This window comes from Bufo bufo, chromosome 4, assembly GCF_905171765.1.
Source record: "Bufo bufo chromosome 4, aBufBuf1.1, whole genome shotgun sequence".
NCBI lineage: Eukaryota > Metazoa > Chordata > Amphibia > Anura > Bufonidae > Bufo > Bufo bufo.
Window position 1 is genome coordinate 284,060,379 of NC_053392.1, and position 27,922 is coordinate 284,088,300.

Here is a 27,922-nt window from a genome sequence, read left to right on the forward strand (position 1 = left end):
CTGCTGCTGACACATGAAAACTGGCTCTTACTCCACCAAGGCCAGGAACCTCGGTGACACATACCTTCCGTCAACGCTGGTCCTTTGTGCCTTCCTACACTGGTACAATTGTGTCAATATCCATAGTAAAACGAGTACTGTATCAACATGGGCTGAAAGGCCACTCTGCCAGGAAGAAGCCATTACTCCAAAAGAAACATAAAAAAGATTAATGTTTGTAAATGCACACAGGAACAAAGACCTACATTTTTGGAGACATGTCCAGTGGTCTGACGAAACTAAAATTGAACTTTTTGGCCATAATGACCATCGTTACGTTTGGAGGCAAAAGGGAGAAGCTTGGAAGCCTAAGAACACCATCCCAACTGTGAAACACAGGGGTGGCAGCATCATGTTGTGGGGTTGCTTTTCTGCAGGAGGTGCACTTCACAAAATAGATGGCATTATGAGGAAAGAAGATTGTGTGGAAATACTGAACCAACATCTCAAGACATCAGCCAGGAAGTTAAAGCTTGGGCGGAAATGGGTCTTCCAAATGGACAATGACCCGAAGCATACTGCCAAATTGGTTACAAAGTGGCTTAAGGATAACAAAGTCAATGTTTTGGAGTGGTCATCGCAAAGCCTTGAGCTCAATCCTTTTGAAAATTTATAGGCAAAGCAGGTGCGAACAAGGCAACCATCAAACATGGCTCAGTTACACCAGTTTTGTCAGAAGTAATGGGCCCAAATTGCAACCAACTATTGTGAGAAGCTTGTGGAAGGATATCCAAAACGTTTGACCGAAGTCATACAGTTTAAGGGCAATGGTACCAAATATTAATGAAATGTATGTAAACTTTTAACTTTGCAGAAATTAATAAAAATGCCTTAAAACATTCTCTCTCATTATTCTGCCATTTGGCAAATAATAATAATTATGGTAATCCTAATTGACCAAAAACAGTAAAGGTTTATTCTGATTTCATGTCAGATATTGAGAAAAACATGCATATGTGTCATTTTCTATAGTGTATGTAAACTTCTGGTTTCAACTGTATATCACATTGAATCTTGTGCACTTAAATCATGTAGTAGTTTGATTCATGGCTGAGATTGGTATACCCATTTTATGCAGTGGACAGGGTGGCTGGAGTCTCGGAAACAGGCGCGAGAGGCATGCTACTCTGTTTCCGTAGTTCTTATTCACTTCTATGGCAGTTTCAGATACAGTGTGGCACAGCTCACTCTGCTGTTTCCATAACTCCAGCCACCTTGGTCAGTGCAAAGAACAAGAATGTCTGAGGTGGGAATACCCCTATAACAAGTCATTTGCAGGAACATGATAGGTTCCCAGTCTCTGAAAGTAAACAAAAAGTTCCCATTTACTGACAAAAAGCAAAGGTCTCGAAAATTTGAAGCACAAAGTAGATTAGCAAGTTGTATGACTTTTTGTTGATACCACACAGAGAACTTCATTTACGAAAAAGAAAGTTGAACACTTTACTAAGCAGTATGTATTCTGTAAAATTTGAGGATACACTTTAGTCCAATATCCCCAGATTTAAAAAAAATTCCATACTGTGATGAATTTATAGTAGTGGTTCCCAACCCATGGCTTGCAAATCCATTCTGTCTAACTCTGTAGGTGTTTTGTGCTACAGCTACAGAAAAAGATTTTGTTTCCACAATTACAGGGGTGTTTAATATTGATGACCTATCTTCAGGATAGGTCATCAATACTTGATTGATGATGGTCTCATGGCCAGGACCTCCGCCAATCAGCTGTTTGAAGAGATTGTGGCACTTCGGCACTTGTGGCACCTAGACCAGTGACATCACTTTTATCTGTGTCATAGCATAGAAGCAGCTCAGTCCCATTCAAGTAAAAGGGTCTGAGCTGCAATACCAAGCACATCCATTTATATAGTGGATGGCACTGTGCTTGGTTTGGTGCAAGAAGGCCATGGCTCACCGAAACACTTTAACCTCTTCAAATCGCTGATCAGAGGGAGTGCTCGGTGTCTAACATCCACTGGTCAGGTATTATTTACCTACTCGAAGACAGGTCATCAATATTAAACACCCAGAAAATCCCTTTAAGGGCATCAGTATTAAAAAGTTACAACATAAGCTGTGAACAAACAACATGATCCTGTAATTTTTAGTATTTTGATGTTTGGAAGGGTTTTCAGAATTTGAGAGTTTTTTAAATCTACAATTAAGATCGCACTTTTCTATACAGAGGGCCACTGCAAAAAAAACAACAAACAGTATATATTTTTCACTGGGTGACTCTATGAGTGATGTATGCCACTGTATGGTGGGAGTTTACTGTCAGGAGCATACATTGCGGAATCTATGCAACATATACGATTGACAAAGGAATCAGACTGCACAGAGCCTAAAACAAGAACCACTTTTTAATAAAGGAAATAATTAACAAAAAACACATCAAATTTAATCGCCTAGACGTAGATAAAATTAATTTAAAGGGGTTATCTCACTACAGCAAATGGCATTTATCATGTAGAGAAAGTTAATATAAGGCACTTACTAATGTATTGTGGTTGTCCATATGGCTTCCTTTGCTGGCTGGATTCATTTTTCCATTAAATTTTACACTGCTCGTTTCCAGATGTTACGGCCGGGACAAAACCTGCTGCCTATGCATGCTCCCACTCCTGACCACCAGAAAGGCTGGTGCTTTTTCCTATAGTGTGCAGATATGGCCACTGCTGCTGGATTGCAGGGTGATCATTACCCCTGAATATGAACAGTGTATAATGTGATGGAAAAATGAATCAAACCAGCAAAGGAGGCAATATGGATAATCACAATACATTAGTAAGTGCCTTGTATTAACTTTCTGTACATGATAATTGCCATTTGTTGCAGTGAGAAAATCTCTTTAATATATTGATAACCTATTAAGGCTGTAAAATGTGTGCCCATCACTTTTTCTTATCATACGCTATGCTAATGAATACAGTAACATAGTAAATAATACTAATAAAATTCCTTAGATATTAATAAGAATCTACTTGAGAATGTCCCTAAAAAATCTACTAGCGAAGCAATTCTCCTAGTGAACGAATTATTAATATTCCTTACCGGAGTTGGTTCTTCCTTTATTTCATGTTTTGTTGGTTCCCTTGTGCTTCTTATTTTTTCCTCATACCAGGCTACATGGCGGTTTTATTCTACTGATTCCAGTCGAACATACCTGACAGCCACCTGGCGATATTATGAAAGTATTCTACCACCTCTCAGGCATGTATCAATGCTATGAATGATGAATAAAGCCATGACTTGTACTGGTTTACTAATCTGCTTTTCAATTTTGTTTTATCCCCGCTCCCCTCTGCCTTGTTTTCCTTTTGTTTTTATTATATATCCTGCACGTAGTGTGTATGGCGTAGTTATGCGGCTGATGAGAAATCGGTTTCCATTGCTACCTGGAAGCCTCATTTGAAGGCCTTGCATACCTGCAGCCCTACAAAGTAGGTACAAATATGGCAGCTGGTGTTGTTCATGATGTCTGTTTAACCTATAGAACACTAGTATTCATGTTGGTTTGTCTCTTGAATTTTTTCTACATTTAGTCCTAAATTATAACTTATGCTAATAAATCAGACCATAATCTCCAGGCTCCAAATTAAAATCCCATTTAAGATATACAGATATGGCATTCTTTAGTTTGACCACAGGAGCAGGAGACATCGTTAATAGAGCATGTCTACACTATCTGTGTACAATTAGCATAGCGCGTCCTGCAGAGCTTCATTATTAGAGAAGCGCTCCCAAGGTCAAGTGAATGAATGTGACATCTGTATTATGAAAAGAATGTATACTTATTATAAATTACATGAAATTATTATATTTTACTATTATTACACATCAGAACATGTTCGTTGCGGTGCTAATTTAAAGGGGTATTCTGTTTTCATGAAATTGATAACCTATCCTCAGGATAGGTCATCATCTTGAGATTGGTGGAGGTCTGACTCTCTGCACCCCTGTTGATAAGCTGTTTGGAGGGGTTACGGTACTAGTGTGAGAGCTGTTCAGTGTTTGCCCTGTATTGGTGGTGCAGGGTAATTACAACTGCCTGTTTCATTCAGGTAAATGGGAGAGGAAGCTGTAATTACACTGCACCACCACTGCAATGTAGGTGGAGTGCAGGTAAACATTAAAGAGAGCGCAGTGCTCGCATGAGTGCTGTGGCTCCTTCGAGCAGATGATCAGAGAGTGTCAGGAGTCAGACCCCCACCGATATGATATTGATGACCTATCCTTTAAGTGTTAAAATAAGGTGAAAATATATTAAAATATTATATTCTATGGATATTAATTAGTGAAAATGGTGAGTCCTAGTGTAAACTCTGGGTTAAATATTTAAATGAAAGCTGTGATATAAGGTATAACACATGCCTAGAGGAAGGTATAAGAGATATTCCATATAATTGTGAATGCAAAAAAACCCCATACTTTCTGCTTTTAATGCTTGATGGGTGACCTCAATATAGTTAGAATAGGCTTTTGCTTTAAAGGGAACCTGTCACCGGGATTTTGGGTATAGAGCTGAGGACATGGGTTGCTAGATCGCCGCTAGCAAACCCGCAATACCCAGTCCCCATAGCTCTGTGTGCTTTTATTGTGTAAAAAAAACGATTTGATACATATGTAAATTAACATAAAAGAGTCATATCTTACTTGTGTGACGAGAGAAGAGTCATATTTTCAAGCTCTGACTCATCTCAGGTTAATTTGCATATGTATCAAATCGTTTTTTTTTACACAATAAAAGCACACAGAGCTATGGGGACTGGGTATTGTGGATGTGCTAGCAGCCATCTAGAAACCCATGTCCTCAGCTCTATACACAAAATCCCGGCGACAGGTTCCCTTTAAGAGGCAGTCAAATGACAGCTTCTATCCATTTGCAGTATAAGAAGGGTTCCCACTCTGGCCATGTATTACATGGAGAGCAATTTATTGGAATGGCCACAAATTAATCTTATATATTTTGTCAAGTGATAACATATGATAAGCCAGGGGTTAAATAAACTGGACCCATAGCAATCAGCTGATCAATGCACTGACTTCCATTTAAAACATGGTTGTCATCATGAGACTAGCCCTTCAACTGCACCTTTCACACTGAATACTGTCTAATGTTCTTGTTTTTATTTTATATGCTTACAATACCAGAGCCATAATAATATCAAAAGAATTCTATAATAAATGCATCCATGTCAACCCTATCCCATTCAATACCCCCCCCCCCCCCCCCTACACACACACACAAACTCCACACACTTTACCTATGAAACTGGCTGAACTGTTGTATGTGCGCTTGGCAGCTGAAAGCACCTGTGTTGGTCCCATGTTCAAGTAACCAGTAGCTTATATTTCAGTTGTCACCCATTTATATAGCACCAACTTATTCCACAGCACTTTACAATTACAAGGTACATGTACAGACAAAACCATACAGAGTAACAAACTAATGAACAAGGAACCTATTCTACACGGCATCTGTGTATGTGCAGATATGAAGTGCATATAGAATAAACGAGAAGGATACATTGATGCCACCCACATCTTCTATCAGTCTCATCAAAAATAGTTCTCCAGATTCTACAAATTGCTACACAGTTCTAGATAATATGCACTAGTTCTAGATAATAAATTGTGGACTTTTAAATGTTGGTCATATGGAATTGTCTCTATTTTTCCAGTATTTTGATAATTTTGGTCATTTTACATCCCTATGGTGACTAAAAAAATGATATAAAAAAAGTTCAACAAAAGTTAAGAAAATAAAAGAAATATTAAATTCCCCCTTCCCTCATTTTATAAACAGAAATAGACATAAAAATAAACATCATTTGAATCACTGCATTCTAAAATAGGCAAATTATCAAAATATAAATGTATTTATCATGTACAGTGAACACTGTAACTTGAAATAAAAATGGCCAAATCACCCTTTTTGGCCATTTCACTTCCCAAAATAAAATGAATAAAAGGTGAAAAAAAAATCATACCTCAAAGATATCCATAAAACTACAGCTCACCACACAAAAAAGAGTCCTCACACAGCTCTGTACATGGCAATATAAAAAAGTCATGGGTGTCAGACTATGGCATGAAAAGTTTCTTTTTTTTTGTTAATTTTTTGAAAGCATTAAAACTTAACAAAAACTAAATAAATATGATCACTGTAATCATAATAAATGTTCAATAAAGGTAATGTCAAATTTTTACTGCTTAGTGAACACTGTAAAAAAGAAACTAGTAAATCAATGGCAGAATTCCATTTTTATTCCAGTTCCACCCCATTATTCATTTTTTCCTGCTTCCCAGTGCATTATATGAAATGTTGAATGGTGCCATTAGAAAGCAATACTTGTCCTACATAAAACAAGCCCTCATAGAGCCATTGGCCAATCTGGCATTTCAGGGTGCCCAAGCAAAATAATACCCAAGGAGTCCCCATCGAACCGCTAAGCTCTGCCCTGTCATAATGTAAGTGCTGCATCGTCAACCTGCTAGGCTCCACTCTCAGCTTTGCAGTGTTTTTTTTGTTTTGTTTTTATCCAGCCGCTTGGATAAAAAAAAAATCTCATCCAACTCCCCTGATCTCTGGAGCCCCAATAATTTGTTTGTTTTGTATGATGATAAAGTCTGTCCCTGCATATGACTAAAGTACGGTAAAAAAGTTCTTGCTTTAGAAAACATGGAGGTAATAATGAAAACAAAAAATAATTGTTTACAGCACTGAGAGGTTAATTATGTCTATCACTAGAAACCGCAGGCTATAGCAAAGTAACATTTCACCAGGCAAATCTATTTTCATTATTTTTTAATAATTATTCTATGTATTTTTTAGAGAAAGTTCTGTCTGCTTAAGCATATCAGAAAAATGCTGTAGAGCATTTATTATCTCTTTGTTATGTATGTACGTTTCATCATTCTGTGTATTATTTTTCTAAATTAGTATGCACTGACTTTTGAATAACAGGAAAAACAGCATCCTATTTTTGTCACAGCGTTCTCTGCCAGACACAGATCCAAGACTTTTATGTCTGTAATTCAAACTGATTTGATTAACCATTTGGCAGAATTTGCATAGATGCTATACATTACATATACAGGACCAATTTGTTAACCCATGTAAAGTCTGAATGTGGCTGTGTAGAAATATTCTGTAGGCTTGGTTGTGCTTTTGATGTCATGGATTAGAGTAATGCATGTACATATAGTAATTACTCCCATAAACAATCAAAATGGGACTCTAGCCTGAACTGAAGAATTGCAAACATCCAGACCAACCAAGGTAATGACCTCTTTGCCACACTAGACCACCAGGTAAATTAAATGGAATCAGTCAACAGTATTATACTGAGTTGATTTCCTAAAATGATTGAGAATCTCCAGTGCTGAAGTCCTGATATTCATGATTCCAATTGTAGGAAGAGGGTATGTAAATGAGCTCTTAGCAAGCTTTGCCTCTAATACCAACAGATTTAAGGTAGCTAACCTATAAGTTAATGTTTAACCTTTTAAACAGGCCTTGAGATATGACTCGTCTGCAGGCAGCTGTTTTGGGGAGATTGCCTCTAATCGGTGAAGAGCACTGGCTTAACTGGGTGAGAGGCCTAGGTCAGGATTCAGGGGATACCATATCTCCTTAACAACTCTCTGAAGATGAGGTCCTGGCTTAGTTGTTATCCAAGTCATGTCTCACTCAAGGCCTATTTAAATTGTCGAACATTGACTTACAGGATAGCCAACTTACATCTGGTGGCATTAGAGGCAAAACTTGCAAAGAACTGATTTGCATTCCCTCTTCATAGAATTCCAGAGGAGCAAATAAAACTCCTCACACCAATTAAGCGCTCTCCATAAGGAGATAGAGTATCCTCCGAATCCTCACCCAGGCCTCTCACCCAGTTAAGCCATTACTCTCTGCTCTGCATTGATGAGGGGCAATCCCCCTGAAACAGCTGTCTGCAGATGAGGTGCTGGCCTATTTATTATCCAAATCATGTCTCAAGGCTTATTTAAAAGGTCATAAATTGACTTGTAGGATAGCTACCTTACATCTGGTGACATTAGAGGCATAGCTTGCTAAGAGTTGATTTGCATACTGTGTATAATAAAGTTACCAATCAGCAGTGGCAGGGAGAGCCATGTCCTTTTGAGCAAATACATATCAATTCCTTTGTTTTTATTTTTTATATTGGACATTTTTATCAAAATCAAAAAGAATTGAAGTTTTCAGGAGAGAACTCAATGAGCATTACACTGCTCATGCTCTGTGCATAAACTGCAATTAGTTTTTAATATGGAGTCCAGTCAACATTTAGCTCAGATTTAGGGCATTTTTTCAGGGATTTTTAAAAGTAAAATTAGTGACCAGATTTGTACTGTTAGGCCCCTTTCACACGGGCGAGTATTCGGCGCGGGTGCAATGCGTGAGTTGTGAGTTGAACGCATTGCACCCGCACTGAATCCGGACCCATTCATTTCAATGGGGCTGTGCACAAGAGCGGTGATTTTCACGAATCACGTGAAAATCGCAGCATGCTCCTCTTTGTGCGTTTTTCACGTAACGCAGGCCCCATAGAAATGAATGGGGTTGCGTGAAAATCGCAAGCATCCGCAAGCAAGTGCGGATGCGGTGCGATTTTCACGCACGGTTTCTAGGTGACGATCGGGATGGGGACCCGATCATTATTATTTCCCCTTATAACTTAGTTATATGGGAAAATAATAGCATTCTGAATAGAGAATGCATAGTACAATAGGGCTGGAGGGGTTAAAAAAATAATAATAATAATTTAACTCACCTTAATCCACTTGTTCGCGCAGCCGGCATCTCTTCTGTCTTCATCTGTGAGCAATAGGACCTTTGATGACGTCACTACGCTTATCATATGATCCATTACCATGGTGATGGATCATGTGATGGACCATGTGATGAACGCAGTGACGTCATCAAAGGTCCTATTGCTCACAGATGAAGACAGAAGAGATGCGGGCTGCGCGAACAAGTGGAGTAAGGTGAGTTAAATTTTTATTTTTATTTTTTTAACCCCTCCATCCCTATTCTTCTATGCATTATGTATTCAGAATGCTATTATTTTCCCTTATAACCATGTTATAAGGGGAAATAATACAATCTACACTACAACTAACCCAAACCTGAACTTCTGTGAAGACGTTCGGGTCTGGGTACCACAGTCGATTTTTTATCACGCACGTGCAAAACACATTGCACCCGCACGATAAAAACTGAACATCGGAATGCAATCGCAGTCAAAACTAACTGCAATTGCGTTCCTACTCGCACAGGTTTGCCGCAATGCACCAGGACGCATCCGGACCTAATCCAGACACGCCCGTGTGAAAGAGGCCTTAGTCCATAGAATAATATTAAGTTATCAGAAACAATAAGGGGAATTTATTAGAGACCAGCTGGTCTATAATATCCTCTGCACTGCCAGAGGATGCGCCTAATTTATGATGAGGTGCACTCCTTAGATAGGTTAGGCACATCCTCTGGCAGTCCCTGCACCTAAAGTGATAACTATGCCTGCTTGAAGCTGACATAAAAGAAGATAAATATGCCCATCCCTGCCCTCACCACACCCCCTTCTCAGGAAAATGGCTAGGGTGTTTAAAAGGTCGCAAACACGGGGTTTGCAACAATTCATGCCCGAAAATTTTTATTTTTGGCTTAATTAATTAATGATTAATGGTATTTTTTACCTCTATGGCAGTTTTACAGAATTGCAATGTGAGATAAAAGTAGTTGCCATTTATTTTTATGTTTAATGTGTAGGGACAGGGATGTGTTATTGTAATATACTGTACTTTATTAGAGAATTATGTTAACTTTTATTAGAAAACTATTTGTAAAATTTTCCCTTGGCCACAGTCTAACTGACTAAAGATGGCTAACTATATGATGCAGAGGCAAGCTTCTCAGCCTACCCCTTCTCTCCACTGCCAGCCACTGCCTCACTTTATATGTAATATATCTTGCTAAGAAACTATAATTTGAAAAGTTTATCTGCATATTTGATCTGCTGCCAGCGCTGATTAGCATCCCTGGTTAGTGCTGGTAAGGTAGAAAAGAGTGCTGCTACCAGCAATCAGCTCTGGCAATAAGAGTACTGTGTTGCTCTATACCTACTGGCAGCACTAATCGCTGGCAGCAGCACCTCCCTATCTTCGAAATTCTAAGCAGGAACACACTGGAAGTGGAGCCTGCTGCCAGGAATTAGTGCTCACAGCAGATAAAATATACTGTACATGTCACTGACCAAATTAAGAATAGCTAAAGAAAAACGTTTGCATGCAGTTTTTTAATAAAAAAAAACATGACTCCCTCCTTAAGTGTGTTACATAAGTACTGATTATTTCTGTCCTCTTTAATTATTATACCACCTTCTATATTCTTTGTAGTGATATTCCTTGTAATGTATTGAGTCAGGGATAGTTAGATAACATATACAAAGAACCCCATCGTGCTGAGAAGGCTGCAGTGATTATCTAAGAGACATGCGTATTGCACTCTGGACATCCTTAGAAGGAGGGACTGAAAGGTATTTTTCTTTGTACAAAAAGGTTTATCACTGGAACTCCAACTTAGCCTGTTTGAGCCTATTTAAAACATTAAAGGGGTTGTCTGGGTTCAGAGATGAACCCGGACATACCTCAATTTTCACCCAGGAAGACCCCTGACTTGAGCATCGGAGCAGTTCATAGTCCGATGCTCTCCTTTGCCCTGCGCTAAATCGCGCAGGGCAAAGGCATTTTCAGGAGTTCCGGTGACGAACCGGGCTCTCCATGGGGCTGCCAGGAAGCCCGGTGACATCACCGGCACTGATGGGTGGGTTTAGCGTTGCCCTAGCCAGTAAAACGGCTAGGGCAGCGCTAAAGCACGCCCATCAGATCCGGTGACGTCACCGAACACACTGCCGGGCGGAAGCTTCCACCCGGCAGTGTGTTTTTGTAAAAAAAAAAGAGCCCTTGCCCTGCGCGGTCTAGCGCAGGGCAAGGGAGGGCATCGGAGCATGAGATGCTCCAATGCTAACATCAGGGTGGCTGCCTTGGTGAAATTATGGGTATGTCCGGGTTCAGCTCTGAACCCGGACAACCCCTTTCAGTATATGACAAAAGTAAACACTCACTGTCCCTACACATTTAAAAAAATGGAATTATAGGTTAACTTCAAAAGGAATCTGTTACCAGCAACCACAGCTATGTATCTATGCAAACAGTTGGATAGGGAAGTCGATGATGACAGATTCCCTTTAACAACAACTACATCTGTATAACATATTTCTACAGCAATGCTAATTGCATCCAGTTGTAATTGTTTTGAGTGTAAGGCCTCATGCACCTAAACATATTACTGATCTTTGTAGTATAAATGCGCAATATAATACACATTGCAGTGTATGGGCCTGTTATGTATGAAAACTGTATCAGCCTTATTCCAAAAACACATATCACAGTAGCAAAAAAATGTAACTTTTACTCCAGGATTCATAAAAATACAAATTCTCCAGCTAGCATCATGTGTTTCAATAGAAATCACAAGTATCATACACTAAAGTAACAATAGCAAAAAAACTGGGGCTGCTTATCGGGGTGATATAGCAAAATATTAAGCGAGCCAAGCTAACGTGCAGATTCTCTTCTGTGATGGCACATCTCTGGATCAAGAGGTCAATATCCCAGATATTTTCCAAGGGGTATGTCACTATCCAGTGCTACAAGGAGGCGGTCACTATCCAGTGCCTTAAGAAAGCTGGTAAAGCAGTGGAGGTTTCTTTCATCCATATTACACTGCTTATATGTCATTTTTCATCCTACAAAATTCCATGATAAACCATCAGTAGGAGACTCTAATGGGAAAATGCAAATCACTCTGTGGTGGAGAATCTGGTTATAATGAATCCTGGAGTAAACTCTCCAAAGCATTAATAAATGTAGCCATTCAATACAAGTATATTCTAATATGACATTTTGAGATGTTAATTTGGAGCCTAGGGATATTAGGTCTTTGGAAGGTGTTTTTAAGCTCTGTAAAGAGTAATTGTTGGACAGACGTAATTATACGATTACATAACTTGGTTAAAAAAGACTATATTTGCAATACAATCAAAATAGATAAACAATTGACATTTGTTTTCTAAATTGTTCCATGAGAGACAACTACTATTAATTGACTTTAATCTACTTCATCACCACAGATACTTTTTATTCTTATTAAAAGTCTACAGCTTTTTGTAAAGTTTGTGTCAGTAATGCATTTGCCTCACTGAGTGCTTTGCCAGTCTGCTGTGATATGTACTGAGCATGTTGCATGAGGACTGTGGGGAAAACATTTGTGATGTGTTTGCTTTGCTATGGCTGTATAAACTATAGCACATTGTATGTTGCGTGTCCCAAAATCAATAATGATTGGATTTTTCCTATTGTCTTATGCATTGTTTAAATAACAATATTAATACAGTTTGCTTAATTACATTGTTTTTCATTCTTTTTTTTATTAACTAATACCTGAAGGAAAGAACAAGGAGAGACATCTGGAAGGTTTGTAGACAATGATTTATTCTCCATTGGCTGTGTGTGTCTATATGCAGTGTGTGTGTGTGTATGTATGTATATACATATATATATATATATATATATATATCATATGAACCATAATGTTTAACACTTAACAGAGGTTTGAATTCCAAATCTGAAAACCCGAGGTTACACAGTGAAGTCACATACAAGCTTAAAGGGAACCTGTCATCATGTAGGAGGACTGGCCGAGCAGACTGATAAATATAAAAGCTGTAATTTATACATATATCTTAGCTTTTTTCGGCACAGGAGGAAGGTGTTATCATGATTGATAGTATTGTTGATAGTATTGTGTGTACTAGGCCTGCACAATATATCGCCAGAGCAATTGCATAAGCAATGAATCGCCATATCGCAATCGCCAATTGGCCGACCCAAAAATGCTGCAATTGTATTACCATATTTTTCGCTTTATAAGACAAACTTTTTTCCCCCCAAAGGTGGGGGGGAAATGGCAGTGCATCTTATAAAGCGATGGTTGACTTTTTACGTGGCTGACACGGATGTATCGCCGGCGGCTATGTTGCACAGCGCGGCCGGCGATACATCAGTTACAGTGCGGGGAGGAAGGAGGGGCTGGAGGCAAGTCGTTATTTTAATGAACAAATGTTCTTCTATTTATTCTATTTTATCTGTTCTGTGCAGTGCTATTAAGAAAATGGCAAGTTTTGTAATTTGTACTTTTGCAGTAATGCAAATATGTTATTTGATTTAGTAAAAGATGTTTTATTTTGAAAAACACTGTGCATTTCAGTTCTTGAGTTAAGCATAACTACATTTCAGCATTATCAGTCATTTCTGTGTGCATTTGCCTTGAAAATCCAAGCAAATAGCACAATTCCCTTAAAATATTGCATCGCATATCGTTATCGCAATTTTTAGGGCCCTAATCGCAATCGCACAAAATTCCCATATCGTGCAGCCCTAGTGTGTACTGTATAAGAGTACATAGAGAGATAGCTGTCAGTCACTGATAACACCTCCCTTCTCTACCGATATAAATGAATAAAATCCAAGGCTTACTGAATTTTTTCCCACAAAAAAATATATATCAATCTACTCGGCTTCTTCTGCTCTATAACAAGGTACTTTCAGATTACATTGCATTTTGGGGTGACAGGTTCCTTTTAAAAATTGCAATATTCCCAGCCTATGCATAAAAAGTTGCATGTTAACTTGCAAAATGTCCAATATGGTTGCATACGCCTTAGAAGTTGCATTGGAATTGTAATTTTTTATTTGGCTCATATGTGACTTATAATTACCTTGTAACTCTAACCTAAAAAATCATTAAATAACTGGGTCTATTACTGGATATGATACAAGCATTCAGGACAAATTAATTAATAGTCACTGCAATAGAGTTAGAAATATGAGACACAGGCGCAAAGGGCTTTTATACCAGGTGCAAATCATATAGACTACCAACACATTACTTTCTATTAAAGACTTCAAAAATTTTATTTTTGTACACTAAAAATGTATATATGCTTGTCCTGCCAAAAAGCAGTGTTCATTTCAGAAAATAACCTAGGGAATTGTAGAAGCAGGACATTCTTAAAATATAGTGCAATTATTAATATTATACCCTTTAAAATCTGATGACATAAATGCTCTGATGCAGCGTGCTGTTAACTGCAGCCTATAGTCTGTGAATAGATTTTGTGAAAGAGTCTGTGAGTAATGTGCTTTAAAGGGGTTCTCTGGGAATAGAAAAAAATAAAAACGTCAGCATAATCAGTCATAACTGCTTTCACTTAGCAACAAATACACATACTGTCTGGGGGAGGGGGGGTAAAAACTGTTGTAATTTTAAACCAGCACCGTATTGTGCCAGAAACCTACCCTAGAATGTATATAGGATGGGTTGTGTGTTGCTTGAGACCTACATGAGGGAGGGGGGTTGTAATACTCTATATTGTTTCTTTTTTCCTGGCTAGGATTTTGAACGTGTGGATCGCAACTACAGCATCAGAGCTGGTGGTTGTTCAGCTGAGGAGACATCTTGTGCTTTTCCACATCAGCTGCAGCACCCGCAGTTCGTGCCTCCAAAATTCTGTCAGGCTTCTAGTTAGCCTGAACAGGAAAATGTACAGTATTATGGCCATCTTCTTTACATTCTAGGATAGGTTTCTATAATAGGACAGCGGCCGTTAATATTTATAAGATTACACTCCCCCCCCCCCCCCCAAAAAAAAGAGCACCTGTTGCAAATTGAAGGTAATTATGACTGTATTTTTACTGACTTTTTTATACCTTTTTTTTTTTCAATTCCCGAAGAACCCCTTGAAAGGCAAGTCCAATAATAATCTATCATTACGAAACCCCAGTTCTCTAATACATTAGTGTATGAAATGTGATGATAATACATCCAAAATTGGTGTAGTATTATTTTTAATAAGATTTTGTGATTATATAGATAGCCATATTTTATCAGTTATCAGGGCTGAAGGGGCTGACTCACAAGGACCACACATGTTCATAGAGAACATTTCTGAAATTTATTTTCATTTTTTTCTCTTGTTTCTATTCTCTGGTTCAGTGCAAATGTAGTGTTTCATAATATATATATATATATATATATATATATATATATATATATATATATAGTTTTTTCTTAAGGTTTACTACTTTTCCACAATAAAAACTCCTCGCTGCAAGGCCTACAACATTTTTTTAGCTTTATTGCGACAGAGCTGCATGAGGGCTTTATTTTTTCGACAGAGCTGCGTGAGGGCTTTATTTTTGTGGAACGACTGTAGTTTTCATTGGTATCATTTTGGGGGACATAAGACACCTTAAAGTTCTAATATTCTCTGACCTGTTAGAAAGATACATTATGTAAACTGTGGGGGATTGGGTCAGCACAACCCGTATGTAGGTGCATATCACTATGGCGAAATACATATACAAATGGAAAATGCAAATGTGATCGCACACTACATCCAGCACTCTGCCCTGCCTCCATGCTGGATGAGACATTGGTGTACATTTTGGCCAAAGCGTAATAAGCCACTCACCGCGTCAAGGTCATCTCATTTGAGTGGTCCCTAACGTGTGGCTGTCATGGCCCATGAACAGGTAGGAACTAGCGTTAGGGACCACTCAAATGAGACGACCTTGACGCGGTGAGTGGCTTATTACGCTTTGGCCAAAATGTACACCAGTGTCTCATCCAGCATGGAGGCAGGGCAGAGTGCTGGATGTAGTGTGCGATCACATTTGCATTTTCCATTTGTACATTATGTAAACTGTAGTTTGTAGTGAAGGTAATCCTCTTACCAGTGTCTGTATTTGTAAGTAATAACCTCCCACCTCCCTTCTGATCCTCAGCTGTGTAATGTGACCAACACTCTGATCTCCAGCTGACACAGGACAGGAAGTCAGTTACTCCTCTATTCATTCCTAGACTGACATTGAGGCTCCCATAGGAATATGTAGTCAAACTGACTTCCTGTCCACACATAAGATGCTTTGTTATTTGGAGAGTCTGATTGCTGGTCACATGACACAGCTGAGAAACAGAAGGGACGGAATAACTCATAAATACAGACTCTGGTGAGAAGATTACATTCACTATATTATTGTAATATATTTCCTTCTTACATCATACATTGGCATTCCAGTGTGGATTTTCCACAATCATATCTTATTTTCAGAACTAGTTAAAGAGGCTCTTTCAGCATGATAAAAACTATTAACCTAGACATACTGACTGGTAGGCTTGATTATGCTGATTAAAATTTCTGTATGTTGAACAGCTTCAGAGAGATCACAATTTTATTCACATGCAAAGGAGCATATTGGAGCACCAGGGGGTGAGGTTGAGTCCTTGGTGCACTGCTTTTTTAACACCCCTGTGTTCTGCACATTCCCCCACCCCTTAAATGACAGGGCTAGACATCAGCATGCTGAGGGCAGAGCTGTGTCCTAGAGCTGTGTCATGGAATGTACATATCATATACACTACTTACCATAGCTTACCATGTTGAGAATAATGGTTTTCTAGCCTTAGAAAGCTAATACATATTAGTGGTTTATTCACAGGCATAATATATGATTAAAAAGACATTGGTAATGTCACAGACATTCCTGCGACAGGTGGCAGGAGACGGTGAGACTGGCAACACGTGGTTTGATCTGACATGTTTTCTGTTTGGATCAAATGACGTCTGTGTTGTTTCTGTTGCTTGCTACACTTTCTTCTTTGCCCATGTGTGGCTATTATGGTCATTTTACCTTCTCCATTTATTGTTGTGTCTCCCACTATACTATGCAGTTTATAGCTTCAGTTTGAGTTGTGGATAGCTAGTGTGTGGATTTCAGTTGAGTTTCTGGTGCTGCCATAGCCATTTGAAGTTGTGTGTTGCATTTCCCTGTCATTTGTATTAAGGCCTGAGTGAGACTCCTGTTTGTCCTTCCTTTTGGAGGAACAGGTTGACTCCATCCTGACATTAGTACCAGGATCCTATAGGGTGAGTTAGGACATTAGGTATTCCTGTGTATGAACTCACCTACCTCTGTGGTCTGTTCATACTGGTAGTAAGTCAGGGCTTTGATTAGGGTTTTACTAAGAGGTGTCCATCTCCTTTTCCTAATTTCCAGGCCTTATTCCTTCACCCCTTTTCCTCCTATGTTCGGTGTGGTGTTTCCCTCCCACACCCGAACGTGACAGGGAATATGTATTAGCTTTCTAACTATAGAAAACCACTCTTCTGGATATGATAAGGCTATAGCCTGGAGTTAAGTGGTCAGCCTTGCATGTAGGTGTCCAAGGTTCAAATCCCAGGATAGACTTCCAGATTATTTTCTTTAGTTATTTTTTTCTCCCTCATTTAACCTATAATATAATAAATATAGCCTTACTATATAGAGGCTTTCTATGCTTAGAAAGCTAATACATGGTTTATTCACAGGCACAATATATGATTATAAATACACCATTAATATGTGTTAGCTTTCTAAGTACAATTTTGAGAGGTGTAGTTTTCTATATTTAGAAAGCAAATGCATGTTACTAGTTTGTTTATAATTATATATTGTGACTATGAATAAACCAAAACAGTGCTCCAAGGATTCAGCCCACTCTATGGTGCTCTGCAGCTGTTTAACATACAGACAAAAGAAAGGTATAATTTTAATCAGCATGATCAACCCTACCAGGTAGTATCCTTGGTTTAATAGAGTTGATCATGCTGACAGAGGCTCTTTAATTTTAATCTTAACATGCCAATCTTCATCACCTGTGCAAGACATTTGTGTATATAGCTATAAAACTGTCATGGTCAGTGGCTGTGCTTGAAACAAATTTGGCAATTGTGGCCATTCACAACACTATCCCCAACAGGCTACATCTAATATTCTAATTGAGTCTCAAGGTTATTCCATATTTCTTGGTTGTTTATGGCATCAACATTGAGATACAGTGTATTCTGATGTTTGAAAAAGAACATACTGTACTATGGTTAATTTGCTAGATGTTGATGTAAAAGTAAACATTGTCGGTAATTCTAGGTTAGATAGATTTACAAAATTATGATAACAAAGAACAACTGATGTATTAAACAATGCATATATAGTTGTGCAGTCTGTTTACTCCTCAAACCAAGAATGGCAATTCTGACATTTAGCAAATTGGTACAGCCTGCATTTAACTAGGAAGAGGAAAAGAGAAAAAAGAAGAAAAAAAGAAATGAGTGAAGATAGAAAAAAAGATAGAAGAAATTATCTTAACAATAGCCCTTAGTTTAGAAATGTAAGAAAAGAAAAACAAAAATTCAAATACTGCGGAATAAGAAGACTCGCAGACTAGTGTAAAATGTGTTACTTCAGCATAAATTATTGTGTCGTTATTTTGCTATTTATATAAGCCAGGGATATGATTTGGATTACTGAGTCTCTAAGTTCTAATGATGTCTGGTGGCGGTAGTTATTGTTTGTTAACTAATTTAAAATCTTGATCATTAGCAAATAGCACAAAATAAACAACCAGAGGATATTTATAGTTATTCTTACTCTGGCGTCTTGTTATATCTTTTTATTTGGCTGTATATAATCAGAACAATGTAGTCGACAGAAAAATAAGTTCACAAAAAATCATATTCTCATAAGCATAGCTCATAATAACCAATATTTTTATCCCTCCAACCACACATACAAATACATACACCTTATATTTGGATATTTTTTAGCTGCAGAATTGTCCCTTTTCATTGTGTGATTGTGGCATAAGTTTGACATAGGTTTGCTACAGTTTTTGTGAAAAAATACAAAGAAATAATAAAAAAAAATACATATATTTTGTTTTTAATAAATGTGTATTTTCTCTTTTACATAATCATTTATCAAAAACTACAAAAAGTATTTCACAGTCACAAAATAAATTCTTAACCTCTGAGGCCTTCATATCTGGATCTACTGGTAAATCTATGAGAGGTGCTGTGTTGATCATGATACCTTAAGCAGGCCATACACTACCCATTTCAGTCATCAGTTTGACTTGCTTTGTCTGTGAAGGTTGTCGTTCTGGTTAACAAGATCATATATTAACATAACGGACTGATGACTTGGCCTTCTGTCTTGATCTGTTGTCTGAGCCTTTATTGACAGGGTGCAAATCTGTTGTGTGACACAAACAATTTTCCAAGTATTATTTACAACTGCATGTGACAATAAAAATAAAATAAAATCAAAGGTTACATCAGAGTTTTTACAGATCTCTTTTGTGGCTAGTCTCTAGCACAGTCTTTTGTGTCACATAAAAATAGCAAATGACAGCAATAAGTGGTCAGAATCAATAATTATGAATGCCAGATATCACTAGTGTATGGCCAGCTTAAGTTTCCTTACTGTATGATGAGTCACAGGTAGCCTCTCTGTTTCTGTGATCAAATTGGCTAACAGATCCAATCTTCCTCTGATTCAAAGAATAATTTGTTATTTTTGTGCCATTTTTATATTTTGCAAATAAGCAATGTTTTTGCTCCTTTTTGGAATATACATGTATGTGTACAAAAATCAATTGGCATGTAGAAACTTTTATCAGATCTAAACTGAGATTCAAACTGAGTGCCTTGTACAAGTACATTCTATGACCTAAATATGATTACCTCTCTTTTGTGTGAAAACAGAATGGTTTTTTTTTCATGCACTGTATATGTTGTTACATTAGATCTGAACCTCAAGGCTGACTACCTCTGAAACTGGAGTTACTGTATGTTTTAGTTATGTTAACTTAGTGTGGGAGTCTAAGTTTGTTAGATAGAGAGCATTAAAAATGTATTTACCAATATCAGGTAAATATAAAAAATGAATACACATAAACTGTTTCAAGAATTCAGTATCATAAGACAGTAATTTTTTTTTACATAGTTTAAGTTATACTTCAGTTCCGTTATTAATACTTGTTCTGTTGTGCTCAGTTCAGACTAAGTTTATGTGTTTTTGTTAGTACATACTGGGATCAAATCAGAAAGTGGAAACTAAATTTAAAGGAGGTATTTTAGCACATTTGAGCAAGTTACATTTTTTACAACAATAGGAATGGGCTGGGAAGAGCATGACATACATGTCTTCTAGAGATGAGCGAAAAAATTTGTTTCGATACGAATTTATTTATGGCGAATCGCGTTAGAAAATGGCTATTTCCTGGCTGCAGAGAGCCTTTATAGTGGTGTAGAACACTGTGCCTTGCAGTAACACGCATAGGGAGTCTGCTGTGGTAGAGAAACCATACTGTGAGTCAGTATGACATGCAGATGAGAGGCGTCTCTCTTAGAATCACTGCACACTTAATTTAGGGTACTTTCACACTAGCGGCAGGATGGATCCGACAGGCTGTTCACCCTGTTGGATCCGTCCTGCCGCTATTTCGCCGTGCCGCCGGACTGCCGCTCTGTACCGATTGACTATAATGGGGACAGGGGCGGAGCTGCAGTGCGACACTGCCATGCCCTGCACATGTGGTATGCTGGAGGGACACTGTGAATTGTCCCTGCAGTGGAGGCTGAGGACATGGTGGACGATAAGGGAGGCAGAGGCGGACATTGTCGCATGACCAACAGCTTGAGAATGTCAAGGCAGAAGCGCCGTCACCTGGCTAAGTTACTGGTGTGGCTGCGCAGGAACCACATTCACCCAGTGGGCGTAAAGGACATGTATTGTCCCTGACCATAGTTACAGCTCCACACGTCGGCGCTGCTGTGCACTTTGACAGACACCGACAGGCTCAAGGACTGACCCACCTTCTGTTCTACATACTTGTACAGGGCTGGTACTGCCTTTTTGGCAAAGAAATAACGGCTTGGGACTCTCCACCTCGGCTCGGCACAAGCCATCAGTTCTCTGAAAGGTGCAGAGTCCACCAAATGGAAAGGGAGGGACTGCAGCACCAGCAACTTGGCCAGGAACACATTCAGCTTCGGCGCCATTGGATGAGTTCATGCATACTGTTGTCTCTTGGCAGTCGATTTGGTGATCGATTGCTGACGGAATGACTGACGAGGAGTCGGTGGTGGAGCTTTGACTGCCTGAAATTGGGTGCGTGCCACCGGGTGATGCAGCGGTTGCTGCAGCAGGCTGGACCACCACATGGGAGCCACGGTTCTCCCAGGCCACTTTATGGTGACACTGCATATGTTGACGCAAGGCTATGGTGCCAACATTGACACCCTGGCCATATTTCACCTTCTGCCGACAGAGTCTACAAATGACCATGTTCACCTCCTTCAGCAGCTTAACAAAAATCTGCCACACCACCGAGTAGGTAATTTTACCCCCAACACTCTGCACTGACTGACTGCTACCGCCGCTGCTTCCGTGAACCCCTGCACCACTACTTTCCGTGCAGGTAGGCTCCTGCGAAGCGGTTGGTCTACCCTGGGCATGTTTGGCTCCCGACCTCCCACTGCTGCCACCTTGCTGACTCCCAGCCACGCTAGCGACTTGCTGGCTCCGCCGCTGCCTCACGGGCAAGCTGCCACCCTCTTCTCACGATGATGATGAAGCCCCTAATTCACCCGGCTCCCAAATGCGATCAGCTACATCATCATCATCGAGTACTGTCTGCACGGCACTGCTGTCCTCCTCAACGGTCTCTGGGTCAGGAGCCTGACCGCTCACAACACCAGCTCCCATGCCACTCTCCTCATCACTACTTGCCCGCCTACCGGAGGAAGCGGTGGATATCTCCTCCACATCTTGTCTGGCCAATAGCTGCTGACTGTCCTCTAGTAGCTTGTCCTCTCTATACAGGTGAAACTTGGAAATATCGTGCAAAAGTTCATTTATTTCAGTAATGCAACTTAAAAGGAGTTGTATTAATGCAACTTAAAATTTGAATATTTTGAAAAGGTTCAATATTCTAGGCTCAAAGTGTCACACTCTAGTCAGCTAATTAATCCATACCCCCTTAACAAAGGGTACCAGAGATTGTGACTTTGGGGTTTTCATAAGCTGTAAGCCATAATCATCCAAATTATAATAAATAAAGGCTTGAAATATCTCGCTTTGCATGTAATGAGTCTATCTCATATATTAGTTTCACCTTTTAAGTTGCATTGCTGAAGTAAATGAACTTTGCACGATATTCAAATTTTTCGAGTTTCACCTGTATATAGTGGAGCTGAGCCCACTGCACATAATACTTCTCTGGCTGAGGGAACAGAAAAGGACAAAGGCAGTCTGACAAACCCACCGACTTTTGGCTGGGGTGTCTGATGTCACTTGGGACGAAGTGGATGACCGAGTCAACCATTCAAGAACCGTTGGGTTGCTGGTCAAGACATGACCGCTAGATGACATCGGGAGCTCAGGCCTCTTGCTGCAACTCCTGCTGCCACGCCCCCTTACTCTACTGCAACCTGTGCCTGCATAAAAATAATATAACAAAAACAAAGACAGGTGCACTCTGCGGTCTTACTAAACCCTCATACTGGTGTAAAATTGAGAGATTAGCCAACATATCCTGCTTGGAGGACATGTCTGAGCCCGAGCACTGCGCCAAGGTTTCTCAAGTAGCTTGGGACCTAACGCTAAACATACCTGGGTGGGTATGGGCAATACCAGGAGCCAGTGGGCGAATTACAGGAGCACAAGGTCCAACTCACAGCAATCTCCCAGTAACCTCCATGCATACAATGGGAGGAGGCAGAGAGCTCTGACCCCCACCCAAGACTGGCTGATATAGCCGAGGACTCATATGTGCACCAGAATGCTGCCTGTGGATGGAAATAAAGGCACATTCAGACTAGGAGTTTCTACACCTCCAAAAAATTAAATATACAAACTACACATTGGTGCGGTATTAAAAAGCAGGAAGTGCTCAACCCCATATGCAGTGGTGCATCTATACAGGGGGGCAGATCCTGCACTTGTGGCCCGCTGCTAATGGCAATCCCCAGCAAAAATGCATACAATGGAGGATGCCTGCATCGGACCACAAGTACCACAATGGACATCCTACACAGGATAGCAACTGTGTGGATGTTATAAACAGTAAAAATAATATAACAAAAACAAAGACAGGTGCACTCTGCGGTCTTACTTACCCTCATACTGGTGTAAAATTGAGAGATTAGCCAACATATTCTGCTTGGAGGACATGTCTGAGCCCGAGCACTGCGCCAAGGTTTCTCAAGTAGCTTGGGACCTAACGTTAAACCTACCTGGGCCGTATGGGCAATACCAGGAGCCAGTGGGCGAATTACAGGAGCGCAAGGTTCGACTCACAGCAATCTCCCAGTAACCTCCAGCATGTGACCATCCATACAATGGGAGGAGGCAGAGAGCTCTGAGCCCCACCCAAGACTGGCTGATATAGCCCGGGCCTCACATGTGCACCAGACGGGCCTCACATGTGCACCAGAATGGAAGATTGCTGTGTCGGACCTTGTGCTCCTGTAATTCACTCACTGGCTCCTAATTCAAGGCAAATAAGACGTATAAAAATGCGATTCGTTACCACGAAGCGTGAGGAAATTCGGATTCGGTGCAAATCGAGTTTTTTCTGAAATTCGAATCGAATTCCACTTTGTCAACTGCGATTCACTCATCTCTAATGCCTTCATATGGAGCTTTTCTTATCAGGAGTAGTCAGAATATCAGGGTGAGGCTTCACTGAAGTGCTCTCTGCATTGAGCTGCTTCACAGCCCCCACCCTCTGAGTGCCAGCTGTAGCATCCAACCAGGAGACCACTACAGTTGTCACACAGAGCAGGGGAGGGACTATGAAGCAGCTCAATGTAGAGAACACTTCATAGTGATGTTCCACCTCCAGTGCACTTAAGTAGCAGAATCTGTCAAAATAAATCTTTATATTCTCACTACTCCTGACAAGAAAACTTGTACTGCTCTGCTCAGTCCCTACCTACTGCTAAAAATAGTTTATCATTGTCAAAACCGCTGGTAGACTCCATTTAAGGATGTGGTCACTTTTACAATGGATAGCATTTGGACTGAACATTGACCCAGGTTTTATCCCATGATGAATGTAAGTAATGAAAATCAGACTTCATATAGAACATGACTATTTCTCTCTAGCAAAGCTAGGCCTACCCCCTCAACATCATCATTCTTTAAGAACAGTCATTTTGTTATAAAATATTTTTCTCATTAGATATAACACACTTTAGAGCTTTTTCTATGACATGTATCCACTTCAACCCCAGGTTGTGGGGAAAAAAATTGCATGTGACGATCGCACCAGACCATTGTGTGAATGTAACTTGTGAGTGTGCTTTTTTGTGCACAAAATTCCATTCTCTGAATGGCATAGGGACATATTAGAAGATGTCTAGTATTAGTGGGTGTCAGAGTACAACCACTATTAGAGGCAACATCTTCATACTGTCTTGTCCCATTAGTTTCCATGGGCCTCTGCTCAACCATGGACTGTGATGGTTTCATCTTTGTGAAGATAGAGCCAAGAGTGGATGATGGGATCACTTCTAGTAATTAGTGGAGGCCTCGGCTCCCAGACCCCACTAATACTATCTTTTACAATGGTTGTATATAATAAGGTGCCCATTCACTTTTGGGTCATAGTAGGATAACAGGCTGAACTGGATGAACAAATGTCTTTTTTTTCGGCCTTATATACTATGTTACTATTCATTATGTAATTTCAGCCATTTACTGGCTCAACATCTAATCTTATAGAAATGGAAAAAAGTTGACACAGTTTGTTGATAACACATAGGACATGCCAATCTCATAATCTGCCGGCTGTCGTAATTGTTTTGTTTTTTGCAAATACTGTGTGAAGTTTCTCTGCATGGATGGTGCATCTTTAATAAACTGTAATAATAGTACGTAATGAGCTCTAACCCATTTCCTGAGAGTGCCATGCTTAGTAATCTGATCCTCTATTTCCCCTCACTCCTAGTAAGCTTTGTAGTAATAAGCAGAAGCTCTTCAGGATGTACAGCTATCGGAACCTTAGGTATTCAGCATCCTGTCTCCTCATATGACATCTGAGAATGCCAGCTGATAGAAGGTGCATGATGGGCGACTTCTTCCTGTGCTTTGTCCTCTCTAATCTGTCTTTGCCTAATCTTTCTCCTTTCCTTGGCCTTAATTTTGGATTTTGTGGAACTCTCAATCTGCTTGCAACGTTCTCTGCTGCTTGCTGCCTGTGATGCTGTATTGTATGCTGGCAGTTTGTTCTTGCCACTTCCCAGACATGATGTTGTCTTAAAAATAGAATTTGATATGAGAATGAATAACTGAACATGCAGGCTTGTCTAAATGAAATCGCCCTTGTGTTCCTCATAATGAAACACAACACCCCTTCATATTAGTAGCTAAAACAGATACTGAACAGATGGGATAATTAAAATGACTGGTGTCATTAAAAAAGGGATTAAAACCAGGATAGACCTGTTACATTATGCTAAAAGGCAGTCAGTGATATGCCGCTAGGCTTCTGCTTCATTAGATTGTGTGGATTGTATATGCAATATGCACATTTTGTTTTGTGACAGACCACATAAAATGTCTACAATTTGGAGGATAATATTAAACAGGGAATGTAATTTGTAAGATTTTGTTCCTGGATGCAGGAAAGCCCATAGGTATTGTGGAGGAGATTTATCTTCTGCCTGTGCCTTATTTCTGGCTTAAAAAAAAGTGTTGTTTTTACTTTACTTTAACTTTTCTGAAAGTGGGAGTGGAGGGGCATAGCCAGCGGCCACAACTAATTTATCTTCATTTTCACCAGTTTTTTTGGGACAAATGAAGACAGAAATCTATGACCACTTAGACATATATTAGGCGCATCATCCAGCAGCAAACGGGATATCAAGACAAGTGCAAAATGCTTCTAAATCTCCCTCTTTGTGTCTGAAGTAAAGGCCCCCCAACCATTCAATCTTGTGAGACACTTTCAAAAATGCCAGGTGGTGTTGAGCGAGACTGAATATTAAAGGAAAAAGTCTGGATCTTACCCTAGTGGTAAAGGGATCCTCCTATGAACAACACTTATCTCTTGTCCATAGGATTGCGAATAAGTTTTTAGTTGATCACTGGGACCCCCAATCACCTGAATGGGGTTCCCATGTCCCCCATTTGAATGGAGTGTCAGTTCACTGATGCTCCATTCCATTAAATTTTATGGGACTTCCAAAGATAGCCGAGTACAGTGCTCAGCTACCCCCAGCAGTCCTATATAGTCAAATGGAGTGGCAACAGGCATGTGTGACCACTGATCCATTCAAGCGGGAAAACACAACCACCCAGTTTTTTTAATTGATGGGGATCCCAGTGATCAAACCCCCACCAATCAGACACTTATGCAAACTGTGAACACATACAGTCATGTGAAAAAATTAGGACACCCTTTGAAAGCATGTGGTTTTTTGTAACATTTTTAATAAAAGGTTATTTCATCTCCGTTTCAACAATACAGAGAGATTAAAGTAATCCAACTAAACAAAGAAAACTGAAGAAAAGTCTTTTCAAGATCTTCTGTAAATGTCATTCTACAAAAATGCCTATTCTAACTGAGGAAAAAGATAGGACACCCTCACATGTATTCCCTCTTAAATTGGCTCAGATCTCACACAGGTATATCACACCAGGTGCACATAATTAGTAGATCGTTACTCTGCATGTTGAATGAGGCTTGCCCTATTTAAACCTCAGACATTTAGTTTGGTGTGCTCCTGACTGTTGAAGTGAGAGTGAGCACCATGGTGAGAGCAAAAGAGCTGTCAGAGGACTTCAGAAAAAAGATTGTAGCAGCCTATGAGTCTGGGAAGGGATTTAAAAAGATCTCAAAAGATTTTGAAATCAGCCATTCCACTGTCCGGAAGATAGTCTACAAGTGGAGGGCTTTCAAAACAACTGCCAACATGCCCAGGACTGGTCGCCCCAGCAAGTTCACCCCAAGAGCAGACCGCAAGATGCTAAAAGAGGTCTCCAAAAACCCTAAAGTGTCATCTCGAGAACTACAGCAGGCTCTGGCTACTGTTGATGTAGAAGTACATGCCTCTACAATCAGAAAGAGACTGTACAAGTTTAACTTGCATGGGAGGTGTGCAAGGAGGAAACCTTTGCTTTCCAAGAGAAACATCGAGGCCAGACTGACATTTGCCAGAGATAAAGTTGACAAAGACCAGGACTTCTGGAATAATGTTCTTTGGACAGATGAGTCCAAAATTGAATTATTTGGACACAACAGCAGAGGACATGTTTGGCGTAAACCAAACACAGCATTCCAAGAAAAGAACCTCATACCAACTGTGAAGCATGGAGGTGGAAGTGTCATGGTTTGGGGCTGCTTTGCTGCAGCAGGACCTGGTCAGCTCACCATCATAGAATCCACGATGAATTCTACTGTGTATCAGAAGGTGCTTGAAGAACATGTGAGACCATCAGTTAGAAAATTAAAGCTGAAGCGGAACTGGACCATGCAACATGACAATGACCCAAAACATACTAGTAAATCAACCAAAGATTGGCTGAAAAAGAAGAAATGGAGAGTCCTGGAATGGCCAAGTCAAAGTCCAGATTTGAATCCCATTGAGATGCTGTGGGGTGACTTGAAAAGGGCTGTACGTGCAAGAAACCCCTCAAACATCTCACAGCTGAAAAAGTTCTGCATTGAGGAGTGGGGTAAAATTTCCTCAGACCGATGTCGAAGACTGGTAGATGGCTACAAGAACCGTCTCACTGCAGTTATTTCAGCCAAAGGAGGTAACACTCGCTATTAGGGGCAAGGGTGTCCTATCTTTTTCCTCAGTTAGAATAGGCATTTTTGTAGAATGACATTTACAGAAGATCTTGA

At 39.8% G+C, this 27,922-nt stretch overlaps 1 protein-coding gene across 2 annotated transcripts in view; it reads left to right on the forward strand.

Moving 5' to 3' along the window:
• KCNQ5 (potassium voltage-gated channel subfamily Q member 5) overlaps window positions 1-27,922 on the forward strand; it is a 699,309-nt gene that overhangs the window by 582,690 nt on the left and 88,697 nt on the right. Inside the window, exons 8-10 of one of the 2 annotated variants that reach the window (XM_040428645.1) lie at window positions 3,388-3,482; window positions 12,574-12,600; window positions 25,022-25,078. In XM_040428645.1, the coding sequence (XP_040284579.1) occupies window positions 3,388-3,482; window positions 12,574-12,600; window positions 25,022-25,078 (179 nt within the window). The remainder of the gene's footprint in view (window positions 1-3,387; window positions 3,483-12,573; window positions 12,601-25,021; window positions 25,079-27,922) is intronic. The other variant, XM_040428646.1, reaches the window with a different exon arrangement.